Source organism: Lonchura striata, chromosome 4, assembly GCF_050655825.1.
Source record: "Lonchura striata isolate lonStrDom1 chromosome 4, ASM5065582v1, whole genome shotgun sequence".
NCBI classification, from domain to species: domain Eukaryota; kingdom Metazoa; phylum Chordata; class Aves; order Passeriformes; family Estrildidae; genus Lonchura; species Lonchura striata.
In genome coordinates this window covers 25149647-25165600 of record NC_140706.1, presented here as the reverse complement: position 1 = coordinate 25165600, position 15954 = coordinate 25149647, and the positions used below count along the sequence as shown (strand labels likewise).

Here is a 15954-nt window from a genome sequence, read left to right as displayed (position 1 = left end):
CTTTGAATATTACCTGTTTCTTATTGTACAGTATCTTTGAAAGAAGTTAGAATTATATTTTTTTCCCAGTCTATATTTTTATTTCAGTTAGGGAACATAAATTCCAATCATTGTGGCGCCTGTCAGCACTACAAGTGATCATGGTTAATTGGCTCACTCAGAGATTGGTGGATGCTGTTCATGTACAGCAGCTGAGTAAATATTTTTCCAGTAGCCTTAAGCATTGTGGAATATACTTAAAAGTCAAACCAAATATTTCTCTAGCATTTCTCATGTTACTATCTCTAGAAATTGAGTAATACTTCACAAGTACAATTTAATGATTGTTCTGTCTTTTTTTATTCCACAAAAAGATTAGCTTTAATTGATTAATCTGGTTCTTTCAGTTTGATTACTGCTATTGCAAAATATATCTAAGATTATCTTGTTCAGGGAGAATTGGTCAAATACATGCAGTATTCTGCTCATACTGGGACAGCACAGCAGTTCCTTTTCAGCAGTTGGTCCCAATTCCTGTGATCAACTTGAAGGGAATGGTGGGGGGTGAGGGAAGATGCAGTTACTGTACAACTGACAAATGTTGCTGTAGCCTTCTGAAACCAGAGCAGAGAACAGACATCTTTTCAGTCCTGACTTTAAACAGCATTCACTATTTTTCCTGTTTTCAGCTGCAGTTTACCAATTGTCCCTTAATAGGTGTGAAGCCAGGGGAGGTACTGAAGGATCCTTATGAGTCACTAGGAAAATCTATGCTCTTTGCTGTAAAATATGGCTGAATTTCTATATGCCATATAATAGCATTGCTATTATGTAAGGCTGCAGTCTTTTCATGCTGTGGTTGGTTCTTAAATCTCAGATTAGTTCATGCTTTAGGAAATACTGGTTTCGTATTGTACCATTGCATCACTTAAACCCCAGTTGGCATGGTTGAATTAATGATAATAATCAATATAGTATTAAAAGTACTACTACTATGACAACTACTGTTTATTTTTACTTCACTCCCCTTATGTCATCTCAGATTCATAGCATTCATAGCCAGAGCAATAACCACACTGCCTCTGAAGTATCTGAGATTTCAGACATAAATGCTCTGTGGTTACATGGCACTAATCTGTGATTCTGGAACTTGTTGAAGAAATGGCAGGAGTACTGAGCGGTGGATGAGCATAGCATTAGACAGCAATTCTGAAAAAGCTTCCTTTCTTTTTATCTGTGGTCTATCTGTCAATGTGTTGTGATAAAGTCTCTTAGTTTCTTGTGTTTGTAACACTTGGTCTATTTAAGTATTGATGTGAATGTATTTCTTAAAGCTTTTCCTTTGTTGCTTCTGCACAGTATGTCTTCCACAGTCACCTTTTCTTCTCCTGTGCTCAGTTCCTTCTTGGAAGTTTCATGCACAAATTTAGCCACCTTTCTTTGTCCATAACCTGCTATTCTGTTTCTCCTTGTGTCCTAAGGGGTCTAAATTCTGTCCTGTGTCACTCATATGTGTTCATAGTTGTTTTGTTAGCTCAGTATGGCTAAATCACAGCTTTAAAGCTGTGATTTACAACTTTTGACCTCTTGCTCACTCTAAGCTGCTGTGAATAAACATTATTCTATGCCATTGAGGACTGAACTCTAAACATTTTCTGTGATGTGATGGATCTTAGAACCAGGAGTAGGGTCTCAGTTTTAGTCTTGCAAAATCTGAATACAAAGGGATTTTATATTTCTGTAATTTTTAACCCATTACATGAAATTCCCCCTTGTTACACTAATGTATTTCTGTAACCTTTCCAGTTGCAGCTTGGCTCCACTCGTAGAATCTAGAGATGTCCTATAGGGAGAATTTTCCACTTTTTCAACTGACTTGTCTCTTGCTCAGGTTCTTCTTTTGTCTTCTCTTTCATTGGATTTCACACCTAAACTTTCCCTTTCACTTTCAAGGTACTTCAAAACCTGTCTTCAGTGATTTTTATTTGGCTTTTTTTTTTTTTTTTTTCTTCCCTCAAGAGGCCATTTCCTGCCTCAGATCTTGCTAGTTTCTGCTCCCATACTTTCAACTTTTTATATCAGTTTCTCCCAAGCTGCCCTTTATGCTTGAAAGAAACTTCCTATAAATGCCTGCAAAGCCACTTCATTGTTTCTTGTTTTGTTTCTGTTTAAACTTACTTTTCCTTTTGCTCATTTCCCATTTTTCCCCCTCTGTGAAGTTTACAAAATATCCCAAAGAATTAAGCTCGTGTTGTGCTAAAGTCACTATCTGTAATTATGTCCCTGTTGGCTCTCCAAATCTTGACTTTTGTGTTAAATTCAAGCCACCAGCTCCTTGCAGAGGTTATGTGTCCTTTATAAGCAATATTGAGTGCCTGCATAGTTCAGTTCTGGTCCAAGATGATCTAAACCTAGAGTAATGTTAATGTAAGTATTACATAGCACTTCATTCAGAAGGTAAAGATACTGACTAGCATTAAAGCTAACCCAAACAGTACTCTCTTTTCACCCCAAAGCTGCACAGACTACTTGTCTGCTCTGATGTATAGTTTATCTTTACTTCCTGTGCCCTGATATCCTCTCCAAATACTCTCTGTCTACTTCAGCTCTGTTATGTCCCTTGTGTCTGCAGCTAACACAAGATGCATTTAATTTTTGTCTGTACCTCTTGTATCTGTGTCAGCTATAAGATAAATATTTTGAAGAGCATTACACACATTTAATTCCTTATCTGTCTGTCTATACGGACATATGTCGTGCTGCATTCCAGTTGGATGAATAATTCTGCTGGCCTAGATAAGTCTCTTTGCCATCAATGTTGGGATTTTTGACCATGGAAGGAGAACCATGTACATCAAAGGCCAAGCAGTAACTGTGCAATTAGTTTAGCTTTGAAAACAGTTGCACTATACTGAATGGTGAAGTATTCCCTTTACTTATAAATGGAAACTACAAAATCACATATGCTTGAGTAATGTAAGGCTTTGTTGTTAAAGTTGCCTGTGAGTCCAATTTTGGCTAGAGTTACCTTCCTAATTACAGGAAGGTTAATGTAGCTGCTTAATTTAGAAAGTACAGTCAATGGAGCAGATAAACAGTATTGACAATCTCTAAGCCAAAACCTTAATATGTTTATTCCTGCATTTTTGATATATATGTATTTACACATGTTTGGTGGTTGGTTTGTTTTTATTTTTGTGGGGGTTTTTTGTTTGGTTGGGTTTTTTGTTTCAGTTTTGGGGTTTTTTTTGGTTGTTATTGTGGGTTTTTGTTTTGTTCTGAGTTCTCTAGTTCTTTCTAGAGTTTAATGTTTATTCATAACAGCTACTGGCTGAAATATTCAATATTCTATTGAAAAGTAAATAAAAACTTTTAATGTAACTTTTACCATGAGACTGTATATAGATTATGCATATAATTTATTTACTTCCTCTCCTTATGCTCTCTTCAAATTACCAAAATCTAAGATGACAAAATAAAAGCATAGATTTTGATGAAGTGCTTTAGTAACTTTTCTAGCTAATCTTTTCACTATTGGCAAGATTTTAATGATAGCTCAAAATCTACAAAACATTGAAATAATTCTTGCCTTTGTTGTTTGCATCTGTCAATTTGCATGTTCAAAATAAGGACTAGATTAGCACAGATGCCAAATTATGATGTGAAGAGTGAGATTTTTTCTGAATTGTGACTATGTAGGCCTTGCTGTACTCCCTCACCTTCTGTAGATATAATTTGCTATATTTCCACTTACCCTGTACATATGCTCTCATAGCATCCTCCAGTGTGATTATCTGTAGAGTTATAGCAATCTGACTGATTAAAAGACTCTAAAAGCAGACACTTCTGTTCACTGCATTTCCTGCAACCCTCACCTCTTTCATGGCTGCAGTATCATTAATGTAATATTACAGGTATGTGTCAAAAGCACTGTGGTCTGTTGGATCTATTATGTTTCACCCTAAGGTCAGCAAATTCAGATTGCTTTAGAGATCAAACTAATATGGTTTACTAAACCAAAAATTTTTACTTTTGCTTTGGTCTCAGCCATGGGGATTAATTTCTGAAACCATCATTGGCCCTGAAGCAGCTCAAAAAAATCTCTTTAAAGGGCTTTTAAAGTAACCTACCAGGGAGAGTAGATACATTTTCAACATTTTGTTAAGAGAGGTTATACATCAAGGATAGGTTAAGTATTTTAATAAATTACTTTATAGCCCCTTATTGATGTCCAGAGAAATTTGAGTGAGGGAAAAGGTAAAGGTTACGGATGTTTACTGGCACTGCCCTGGGAAAATGAGGATAAATTGGCTAATGCTTGATGCTTTATTTTGTGCTTACCTCTTAGGAAAACATGTGGTTACTGCTTTGTCTATGATTTTTTTTTTTTAAATCTTTTCACCAGAATACTAAATTGGTATTTGGTATTAAATCACATCTCTTGTTGTGAAAACGTATAGGCTGACAGAATACTTTCTATAGTTTTCCCTTCTTAATTTTTTTTCTGAAAAATTCCCTGCCTCACTGACATTGAATTCTAGTTTAAGAAATTAGAATGCAGTGTAGAATAGAATGATAAAGTAACTGACCAAAGTCATGCCAACTTGTTAGTTGAACTGGTTTGAGGGGCTCCATATGAAACAGATTTCAGAATGTGCCATTACAGGAACATTGAGGTGCCCTTGACAGAAAATCTTGAATTTGGAAGAAAAGCTGGGGTGGGTTTCAGAGCAAAGATTGAATAAATGATAGGAATATGTTTTTATTTATTTTTCTATGAAATTCACTGGTCATAAGCTCCATTGTAGGTCTGTAGTTTGCAACAATTTTTTTTAGTTCTGAGTTTGGTTTTGGGACTCTGCCTTGATTTTCTTTTTCAGAAAACAGAACTAAGCCACTTTCTCCTGTTCTTAAACAAATGTGTTTGCACTTAACATATTCCAGCCAATAATTTAGCTACTTGTTACTTGCTTTCTCCACAATTTTTTCATTGTGGAATATCAAATCAATTGTTAGACTGTCAGGCAAAATATCAAGGAATTTTTTTTTTTTTTTTTGCTACATTTTTTCCTATCCTTATTGATATTTTATTGGAATTTGTGTGATGCAGTTTATAAAGAGAAGCAATTGTATTAGATGATATCTGCCTCTCTTTCACAGCTTTCCAGTAAATAAAAAAGCAACCCACTGACCTGTTTTGAAGTCTGACTTTAACTGAACTGTTCATGACAATTAAACATATTGAGGATTTTATTTATCCCCCTTCAGCAGCTGTTCCTACTTTGTTTAAAGTAATTGTTTTTATATATTAAATGACTTTCACTCAGGCAATGACTCTGTCAGTAGTCTCAGTTTGTGCCCTGCCTGGCCCTTTGATGGTAATCTCTGATTAGTCACACTGTTCCCAGCCTTTGGAGTTTGTTATGAACTTTTACAGAGGAAAGAGATGGAGGAGGATTGAAGTTATATGTAAATAATTAGGCAGGTGGGCACTTCATGCCAGCTGTGAAAAAAAAGTACTCAGCAATTTAACCAAATGCCAAATATGAGCCAACATGTGCCATTGTTCTTGAACCCTGTGAGGCTAAATATGAATAAGCATGCATTCTGCTGTGGCTGTGACTAACAAAGCCGTAGATGGGTTCCACTTTATTCTGCATGGCTATTTTGCCATTAGTTTAATTCGAAAGAGAAGGTAGAAACCAATTTTTATGGTTGCACGATGGCATTAAATGGTGAGTTACATAAAAGACTAGTAGAAGTGATAGGAGTGTTAATTTTAAATTTTGTAAAAAAAACAAGGAAAGCAAGATAATTGGCTAGAAAGATTTGTTGCGCTAAAAGAATATTGTATAAATCTTGTTGCTGTTGTGCTTGCTTATGCTATCTCTCAAAAAAGAAAGGGATTTTATTAATCTTGTTTCAGAAATAAAGTACTCAGAAAAGGCAGTATGGTGATTTTTCTACCTAATTTTTAATAATTTTTATGGACCCATATTTTCCCTTCTTAAAAGGAAGTAGGAAATATTTTGGGCTAAAAATGTGATCACATGTAAGATACATTTTATGATGAATTATTTGCCACCTCAGGATGTGTTATGTACCCTCAAACACAGAGAGGTCTCAGGGAGGCATAGGATAAATAGATATGCTGAAGAAGTAGGTAGTAATGTCCCCAAGGCAGATGGTAGAAGTGGAACAAGTGTTCTTGGGTGAAATCAGAGCACTGTCTCTGGGTACCTGCTGAAGACCCACCATGAGGCTGCAAGTCCGTGTCTTTCAGATGGGATGAGTGGTAGGATTATGCCTGTAGCTGGCTGATTAGAGAGGGAGAGGGAGAAGGATATGTCTGAGTCAGAAGTGCGAGCTTATAAATGGAGGACAAATCTCTTCAGGTGTGTTACAAGAGGCTAGCACTTGGATCTCATTTGACATTCAGCAAGACACTTGGAAACAAGACATTACTAATTTTCTGATGTTAAATTATTGTGTACTGGGTTATTTTTGAACAGGTTTAAATGTACTGTGAAGAATTGTTCTTGGGGGCATTTTTTGTATTTTTTTTTCTTTTTTTTTCCAAAAGTTTTCTTAAGAACTCCTCTAATACATGCTGTTTTCATCTGAGATAGAACCAATTTTCTACTTAGTAGCTGGTTCAGTGCTGCTGTTTGGATTTAACAGGATAGAAACTTGCATATTTAATACTGAAAGAAAAAGAATACGAGCATCTGAGTCCACTGAGGCCATTCCCTTGTTTTTTGTGTTCAAAATAATCTTCCTTTTTTTATTACAATTTTTTAGTGTGGTTGATATTCTATGACAAGCTGTGTTTTCTTGCTTGGGTGGATTTGACTATAATGACTGATAATTTTTTTTTCAAACCAGGCATAGCTACTGTGAAGTGGCTGCTTCGAGTAGCACCTTCAAACTCAGACGGTCTTCACTTTTCATACATTTTATCATATCTGTTGATTTCGCTTGCTTCTTTTCTTCTTTCGCCTATTTGTATTGTAAAGGCAATGCGTAAATCTTTGCTCATTCTGTCCCATTAAAGCCCATTAAAACACTTCTCTGGTGCGCTGCCTTGGGCTCTTCTTTATACTAGAGAAAGGCAAGTTTCATTTTCAGTAACCACTACAAATGAGCACAGAAAGCTGAATTTTAAGGCTAAACAGTTGCAGGGCTTTCACAGGTATCTGTAATTCTATTTACAGAAAAAAAATAGGTCAAGGACTTGTTTTGACATTCAAAATCTTCCTTGGATGGCACTGACTCTCAAGAAATATGCAGTTTTAGAACAAAGTCACCTTAAAACTGCATTTTTATAGTATTTTTGGTCTCTCTATTTCTCCACTGTTTTCCTCATGCATTAGTTGCTCATAAACTTTGGAAAACACTGAATTGTCACAGTTCAGGTGGTAATTCATCTGCCATGCATCACAGAGCAAGAGGAAGCCTCCCTCTAACGTATCTGTTTCCCGAATTTGTACTTTTCCCATTTGGAGATGTGGGAAAATTAAGAGAGATTAAGACAGTGTTGGAATGTCTGCCTTGGTACTTCTCAGGGATGAAGTGCCAAATTTCTCAAATTTTTCTAAGAGATGGGTGCTATCAGTTGCTGAAACTGGTGAGGAATCTGTAACTTTACAGTTGGCTGCTGTGATTGCTTAAAAGGAAAATGAACAAAAAATCCACTACAATCAATGAAGCCTTCAGCTTTATTTAAAACTAGAATTGATTGCACTATGCATTTTTTATTGACCAAGTAAGCTAGTACTAACCCCTTTGGCTCAAGGAAGAGTGTGAACAGCCTCCTCCTCACTTTTGCCTGTGCATTCAACCCATAACTGAGAGGTGAACAAGCAACACCCAGTGTTTCAGCCTGGTCTCCAGCTCTTTCCCTGCAGGGAAGCTGCTCATTGAAGCCCGCATGGGGCAGCTGTGTAGGAAAGATCACATCTGCCATCGGGTAGTGAGACTGTTGCCATTAAGGTTGGAGTATGGTCTAGAACTCTGACCACATGGAGAGGTGCTGCTTTATCCCTTTGTCTGAAGTGCAGAAACAACTGGCTGGATTCTTCAAAAAGCAGAATTCTTTTATGCGCCTGTATTGAGATCTCTCTCAAGTTTTACTGTGTCAAGAATTATTTCATAAAATTGGGTTACCTATTATCTATTTATTTCATTTTTCATCTTTCTTTTCTGGCCATAAGTCTACAGAGGAATTTGATTTGGAAGAAGGAGCTTCCTTGAGGCTTTAATAAGTAAAGTGGAATTTCTTTAGGGAAATTTCCTTCTTGTTTATGAATATGTATGCTTTTGTGGATATGTTGGTATGTGTGTGAGGCAGACGGTAATGGATAGTTCTGCAAACTGCCATGTTTAATTTCCACATACTCATGAATTCTTCATAATCTGAAATTTCTTGAAAAATGTTAAATTGTGTGTTGAAAAGTTTGGGGAAAAACCAGAAAGCTTGCTTTGTTTGGTTCTTAAAGATTTAGAATATCTGTCATAACATAGTCTAACCCTGAAGTACTAAGCTTGCCCTTAAATTTCTGTCCAGGGCCCCCAGAGGTGATTGCACTGTGCGGGAACCTCCAAGTTACACTCCCATCACATTATCTTCTTCCTGAAGTAATCAGTGTGTGTCAGGGGAGAGGAGGTAGTGACAGAAGGCTGTGTGCATCTTTTGTCTCTCATTCTGGGTTCACTGGCTGCTGTCTGCTATGCAAATGGTAATACAAAAGAGAATAGAGGAAGCGGCTTCAGATTTGTATATGAGTCAAAAAAACAGGTGGCTTTCAGATGCTGGTAAATGTAAATATAGATATGGTTGTTTCTCTGTTTTTAGGAATACACTATAGATATAATTTTTGCCCAGACTTGGTATGACAGTCGTCTAAAATTTAACAGCTCAATGAAGGTGCTCATGCTTAATAGCAATATGGTTGGAAAAATCTGGATTCCAGACACTTTCTTCCGGAACTCAAGGAAATCTGATGCTCACTGGATTACAACTCCAAATCGTTTGCTTCGAATCTGGAGTGATGGAAGAGTATTATACACTCTAAGGTGGGTTTTTATTATTTGGGTAGAAAAATATCCAAAACTGTGCTATGAACAAGAATATGAAAATAATGAATATGAATCAAATTCCTGGCCTGTCTTTTGTTATGGACCATAGGAATTTTCAAGGAATTGATTAAACAAGAAAATAAAAAAGATCGTTTGATCATGAGAAAGATTAAATTTGTAGTATTAAATATAAGGCAGAGAGAATTGCCTAAAAACAAATGAAGGTGATAGCAAATTTTGTTCTCATTTAGGTGCAGGCAAGATTTTAAAAAGGATGCTATGTAGTATATAGCTTCATGGTGGTCTGTCACTAATATACTGCAGATAAATTATTTTTGGTCAAAATACTTCATAATCTAATTTCCACCAAAATATTCTTTAAGTAAAATATTAAATGCTTCAAACAATAAAAATTATAAGAAGTTTGATTAAAGCTAAGGCCCAAGTCTTGCATGTACTTCTTAACATATTTACACTTGTAAGCTATTAAAATCAACAGATCTGTTCATCCAAAATAGGCATAAACATGTTGCTGGTAATTCTACTTGGCAAATGGGAGATGAATGTGCTGCTTTCAAGCTTAAGGCTATCTGTACTGATTTTTGAGTCACTTTTCAAAAAGTTCTTGAACGGCCATGGTCTACAGAAAGTATTTTAGGGTCATCTCTTGTCATATTTTCTAAATATGCTGAACAAATCTTTAATAAATCAGAAGCTGATCAAGAAGTAGTCTATGCAGCAGATGTCATAAATATGATTTTGCACTTAAGAGTTTATTTATTTGTTTATTTATTAATTTTTTTAAAAAGTGGCACTTTTAATTACTTGTCAGTCATTTATGCTGTGTTCATATGCAGTATATGTTGTATGAACAATGTATAAATTCTCATATATCAAATGTAAGAAGAATTAGAATGCTTTTAAAGGATTCTCTTCTCTGAATTTTTTCTTAGCATGCATCATTTGAGAGTAGACAGACATCTATGAAGAGCACTTTTTAAATGGATTATTATGCCAGTTGGTGTTTATGAAAGTCTCTAGAGAGCCCCTTCTGTTGACATGCTATTTTTTTTTCTTTTTCTAATTAGCAATTGTAGAGTCATACTTGGATTTACCCTTTCATTGTCCATTTATTTTCAATGAAAATATTCTTCTAAAGAGATTCAAAGTAACAGAAGGAAGTAAATATGAGCAAAAAATCATGTGAGCCCTCATGAGCAATAGGTTAGAATTGCTGTGAATTACTGTGTCAGAGAATGAGAAATAAAGTGCAACGAGCTGGTAACTGAACAGCAGAACAGGCTTTCACCCTGTGCTGCAACACACAAACATCTGTATGGGTGAGGATATGGCCTGAATTTGACCTAAGGTAAAACAACATTGAGAGGTTCATATCTGGCTTATTGAAGGAATGATAATATGATCCGACAGTGCTCCAGATTCGTGGGCTCCCATGTATAGCCACTCTTTCCTTGTCAGTAATTTAGGGGGCAGATGTGGTGAAAATGTTAACCAGCTTTACAGAATCTCCTCTGAGGGTGGCCCGTGGTCTGCCCATAGCACCATCAGTGATTCCAGATCTACTTGTGGTGCTTTTAACACAAGGCTCAGCTTGTTTTCTTTTTCTATGCGTGTTTAACTACCCGAAAATTGAAAGTGGAAAGTAAAAGCAATAAATGCATGGATCATAGTTGACAAATTTGAAAAGCATCTCCATAGCGATGCAAGTATTCTACTTGAAAGTGTGGAGAAAAGTCTTTCTTCCTCTCTCCCACAGTGTATGCTAAGAAATACACTTTTCCTTACAAACCTTTGGTCAGGTCATAGTGGCAGTTTGTGTAGAATAAATACTTTTTCAGAGACTTGTAAAACTATCTGTCAGCATGTCTCAGAGTCTTTTCCTATCTCTTGTCTAATATGCAAGCATTGCACACAGTCAGGTATGCAAGCATTATGACAATTTTTAAAGCTGATTTTAGAAGACATTCTGCCTTTCTATATGGTGTTCCAACGAAGGAGGAGGTGTTTTAAATGCAAAGAAGTCAGTTTGAAGTCTAGCCCCTTCTTTTAGCTTACTAGTGAAAGATAGCAGAATTGGGTTTTGCACTTATTGCTTGGAAGTCCTGTGAAAATCTGTGATAGCATTTTCAAAAGCAAAAAGTGATTTATGAGTCCTAAATCAGTTCTAAAATTTTTATAAGTTGTGAATTATTTGAATGCCTTAGACATTAAATAGGTAGAAACATAGTTTGCCTTTTTGTATCCAAATACTGATTTCACCAGAGGTGCTTCCATGAGTATAGAGCAAATGCAATGTGCCCTACGATTTTTCTGTTATGTAAAACCACCAGACACAATGATGCCAAATGCAATTTGACTTGATAAATGTGTTCTGCAAAAACTTCATTTTTATGCTGTCATAATCTTCTCTCCTTCCCCTGTCTTCAGACCCTAATTTTTATCCCCTATTTCTTGTAGAGATGAGAGGTGCCCCCAGATCAACTGAAATTTTGGAAATGGCTGGAAATACCAATTGAAACAGCAGAGATCCTCAAGTTGCATCCACTAATAATTTCTGTTTTGTTCTTTAGTGCTAATGCTGGGTGTTGTTTTCCTGATACACAGGAGGCTATTCATAATATCCATTAATTGGCAAAATTTATTTCTGTGCATGTTCTTTACTATGTAGTTTGAAGTATCTGAATTCTTGAATATAACCTATTTTCTTTTTTTTTTTTTTTTTTAACCTTCCTTTTCTAATTAGGTTGACAATTAATGCTGAATGCTATCTTCAGCTTCATAATTTTCCTATGGATGAACACTCCTGTCCTCTGGAGTTTTCAAGCTGTATGTGGTAGAACAATTTTTTGTCCTCTTTACATTCAGGCTTTAAATTTACTTGAATTTTGGCATCAAGAGAGAAAATGTTTACTTTTTAAAGCCTTGTGGCAAAAGAAAGAACTGACCATTCATGTTTTAACTAGATTTATTGCATTATTTAATACACTAATGAATGAGTTTAATCACATGTATTTTTTGCAACTTTAAAAATTGTCTTTTTGCTTAGGAGTCTAATACAGTGCCTATTCCAGTTAATGGAAATGCACTGTCCTAGAAAAACTTTGTTTTCTTATGCCTGCAAGACCTGACAACTTTGAATTAGTTCCATATGGTATACTTAAAAGGAAAAATAAGTTATGTCTTCTTCAACTTGCTCCTGTAAATGCTGAATCAGTACAATAAGTCCTTTTCCTTTCAATGGGACTTAGTTTATATGAGCAAAACCACAACCTTCAGGTTCTACTTTTGATGCAAACTATGTTAAAAAAAAATCCTAGGCAATTGTGCTATTGTAATCATACAATCATTAAGGTTGGAGAAAAACTCCAGTATCAAGTCCAACTGACTTGAACTTGTCCAGACTAAACACCAACTTCTCAGCTAAACCATAGAACGAAGTGCTGTGCCCAGTCGTTGTGCACTTTGTTTGCACAGTGTCTCTACGTCTAAGCTCTTTCTGATAATTTAACAAAAATATAATGACATTTATATTTTAATAGTGATGTTTCTGAGCCAGTTTTTTTTTACTGGAGTTCGAGAATGCCACTTAGATATTTTCTAAACATTTGTATTTACACAGTTTTTGATTGAGCTTACATTTACCTAGGCTTAAAATTGAGGCCATTTATTTTGTGGTTAAATTTTAAGTGTGTCAGAAGGACCAGGGATGGTCTCTGATGCACTGTATGTACACCTCTGATTTAGTTTATGAGTAACTTCAGAGATCAGAAAACATGTTTAGGTAAATTCTATGGCTGAATATTTGGTTTATTTTGTTTCATTCTAGATGGATATCCCAGAAATGAAATTGAATACAAATGGAAGAAAACATCTGTTGAAGTGGCAGATCCAAAATACTGGAGACTGTATCAGTTTGCATTTGTGGGGCTACGAAATACAACTGAAATTTCTCATACCTTGTCTGGTAAGGCAAAGTGTTGAGTTTTATTTTGTGCAATATCTATTTAGATCGAGACTAACAGTTGAAGTTACTACTGAAAGCCATATTAGATGTCATATAAATATTTTTTATTATTTTTCTTAATTCTTTAGGTGATTATATTATTATGACAATATTCTTTGATCTCAGCAGACGTATGGGATATTTTACTATTCAGACATACATTCCTTGTATACTCACAGTTGTTCTTTCATGGGTGTCATTTTGGATCAATAAGGATGCAGTTCCTGCAAGGACTTCTCTGGGTAAGTGTCTTTTTTCAGCCTTGAATAATCTGGTACTCTCAAGGAATACAAATGTGCAGCAGGGAGTAAATTAACCACAGTTTATTCCCCTTCAGATTGTGATGATTGGTCATTTTCTCTCCTGAACTGCAACACTGGGAGTAGGAGAATCCTGTTGTAGTTGCACGGCAGTTTAAGGAAGAAATGCTGAGCATGGAAATCCTGAAGTCTTGTGGGTCTGCTCTTGTTCACATAAATACATTTTTATTTCTGTATGGTGTTTTTTATCATCTCCAGGGACTGTCATGTGGCTGTTGTTAGAGACTTAGCATCATGGAACAAATGAAGTCATTACTACATGACTGAAAATGGAGAAAATCTGGTTCAGTTTTTTTGGTTGGGTGTTTGTGTTGTTGACATTGTTTTTTTTTGGTTGGTTTGTGCTTGTTTGTTTTTGTTTGGGGGGTTGTTTGTTTGTCTTTTTTTTAGGAGAATGATTCAATTATTATTTAATACCCAGGATATGACATAAAATTTGCAACCAAATTTGCACTTCAAGAAGTTAAGCCTATAATTCACAAAATCTCCTGTTTTTATTACAGACAGTACTGAAGTGGGTTGCAAGTTCTAATACAAAGATTCTGTGTTAGATTCTGTGTCCTAATACAAATTCTGTGTTAGTGTCATCTTGGCTGACCTGTTTAGCATGGCGTCAGTCTGCTGTTTGACTGTTTAGGATTCATGTGCTGCCTTGGAGGAAAGTTGTAGTCCCCACATGAAGCCTGATAAACAGGTACACGGAGTGCACAGGACACAGCTTTGAGCTTAGCAGGGACAGAGGCTTATAGAAGAACTAGTGAGAGCAGTCTGACCTATTCAGGGGGAAAGGTCAAGAGCTGAGAGTTGTATCTTAGGAGGTTAGAGATGTGAGTTAATTTTCCTCATCAGTTGTATTGTTCCCACCCTACACCATTCCCATCCTACAAGATCGTTTGCTACTAGAAGCATGAGCCCATAATTTAGCTCCCTGCCTTTCCCACTGCACTTGTACCACCAGCAAGCCTGCCAGATTTATGAGTTAAGAGAGAAGGTAAGCAAGAATGAGCATGACTCAGTATCCTAATGAAAAGGTAAGGGAAGAAAATCTCAGTCTTGGACCCTAACTTTATATTATTTGAAATTTAGTGAAGAGAGTCTGAAATTTCAAATAAATAAGTGAAAATTACTTTTGATAGTTTTAGACCTTGATGCAGAAATGTCATCAGATTTCTGTGACTGAGTAATCATTGAACATCATTGTGGATTCCATTGTTTTGGTTTGTTGCTTTTGTTTTTAAGAAACTTGTGCATGTAAATAACAATTTATTTGTGTATTCAAGTATTGCTTTTCAAGCAAAAGGTCACACTTTAATTTTGGACTACTATGTAAATGGATTTGCATCTCCCTGAAGCATCAAATAGAAGAAGAAAATGTTAACACCTTATAAATGCTAAACTAATGAAAAGTGGTATAGTTGAGATTTTGAACACATGGCTATTAAGGCAAATTTGTTCTTTTAATTAGCTTGTATGTAAGTGAATCAAAGAAAACATTTTCTATTACTTAAGATACAGGGTTGAGAGCGTATCTGGTAACTTAGACAATGAGACCAGAAAGCTGTGAATGTCATCAAATTTGATCTTCTACATCTTCTTCAGAAGCAGACAGTTTGAAACACTATTCATTTTTCTTTTGTTTACCAAAAGCTTGCAATCATTGATAAATAATACACCTTTTATTTCTGAATGCATCATTCTTAACATTTTAATCATTTGAGCAAAGGGCCTTCCTTGTGCTTATAAAATTTTTGTGCATACTTGTGCCTGTTTTTCTACTGTATTTATGTGTAAGTTTAATGTCAGATTTATAAAATTTCACAAACTTAGTGTCATTGTTTGTTCAGTGTGTGTTGAAAATAGGTGGGATTTAAAGAGAAGGTGAAATGTGCTGCTTTCTCTATGATTCCATGGAGATCCATAGGGATGGATCCTTGCCATAGCATCAATGTACGTGGATGTAATCAGTAGTGAACCCACTGACCCCTCCTGTGGGTCAGTCCTTATATGACTCATCGATTAATTAAGAGCTAATATGATTACCTTTTTTGGTCACAATATGATTTGATTACCTATACATTTCCCTCTTTCTTTCTTTTTTTTTTTTTTTACAGGGATCACAACAGTGCTGACCATGACAACGCTGAGTACAATTGCTAGGAAGTCACTCCCAAAGGTTTCCTATGTGACAGCAATGGACCTTTTTGTTTCAGTTTGCTTTATTTTTGTGTTTGCTGCCTTGATGGAATATGGCACCTTACATTACTTTACCAGCAACAGAAAAGGGGACAAAGGAAAAGAAAAGAAGGCAAAATCTAAGCCATCAGTAAGTTTAGTCAAACAAACAAACAAAAGAAATAGAGTGGTTTTTATTGTAGCATTCATTTTGAATGACTGCCTCTTAAGCAGAAAAGCTAATGTTCAAAGATAATTAGCACTAATATTTCTTTTTTCGTTTTTTCTGCAGTTGGGAGCTTGTACTAATTTTGTTTAAATACAAGTAGTGAGCAAAGGGTTTAGATGATTTCACATATATGAATGAGGACACATGAGCCT

The 15954-nt window shown here is 35.7% G+C and overlaps 1 protein-coding gene across 2 annotated transcripts in view; it reads left to right on the top strand.

Annotated features, from left to right (window-relative positions):
• Window positions 1-15954, top strand: part of GABRG1 (gamma-aminobutyric acid type A receptor subunit gamma1) — a 58199-nt gene that overhangs the window by 28404 nt on the left and 13841 nt on the right. For both annotated transcript variants that reach the window (XR_014955084.1, XM_021524837.4), the window contains exons 4-8: window positions 8834-9054; window positions 11822-11904; window positions 12905-13042; window positions 13171-13323; window positions 15513-15724. Coding sequence is in view for 1 of the 2 variants with exons in the window: in XM_021524837.4 (XP_021380512.1) it covers window positions 8834-9054; window positions 11822-11904; window positions 12905-13042; window positions 13171-13323; window positions 15513-15724 (807 nt within the window). In the remaining variant the exon portion in view is untranslated. The remainder of the gene's footprint in view (window positions 1-8833; window positions 9055-11821; window positions 11905-12904; window positions 13043-13170; window positions 13324-15512; window positions 15725-15954) is intronic.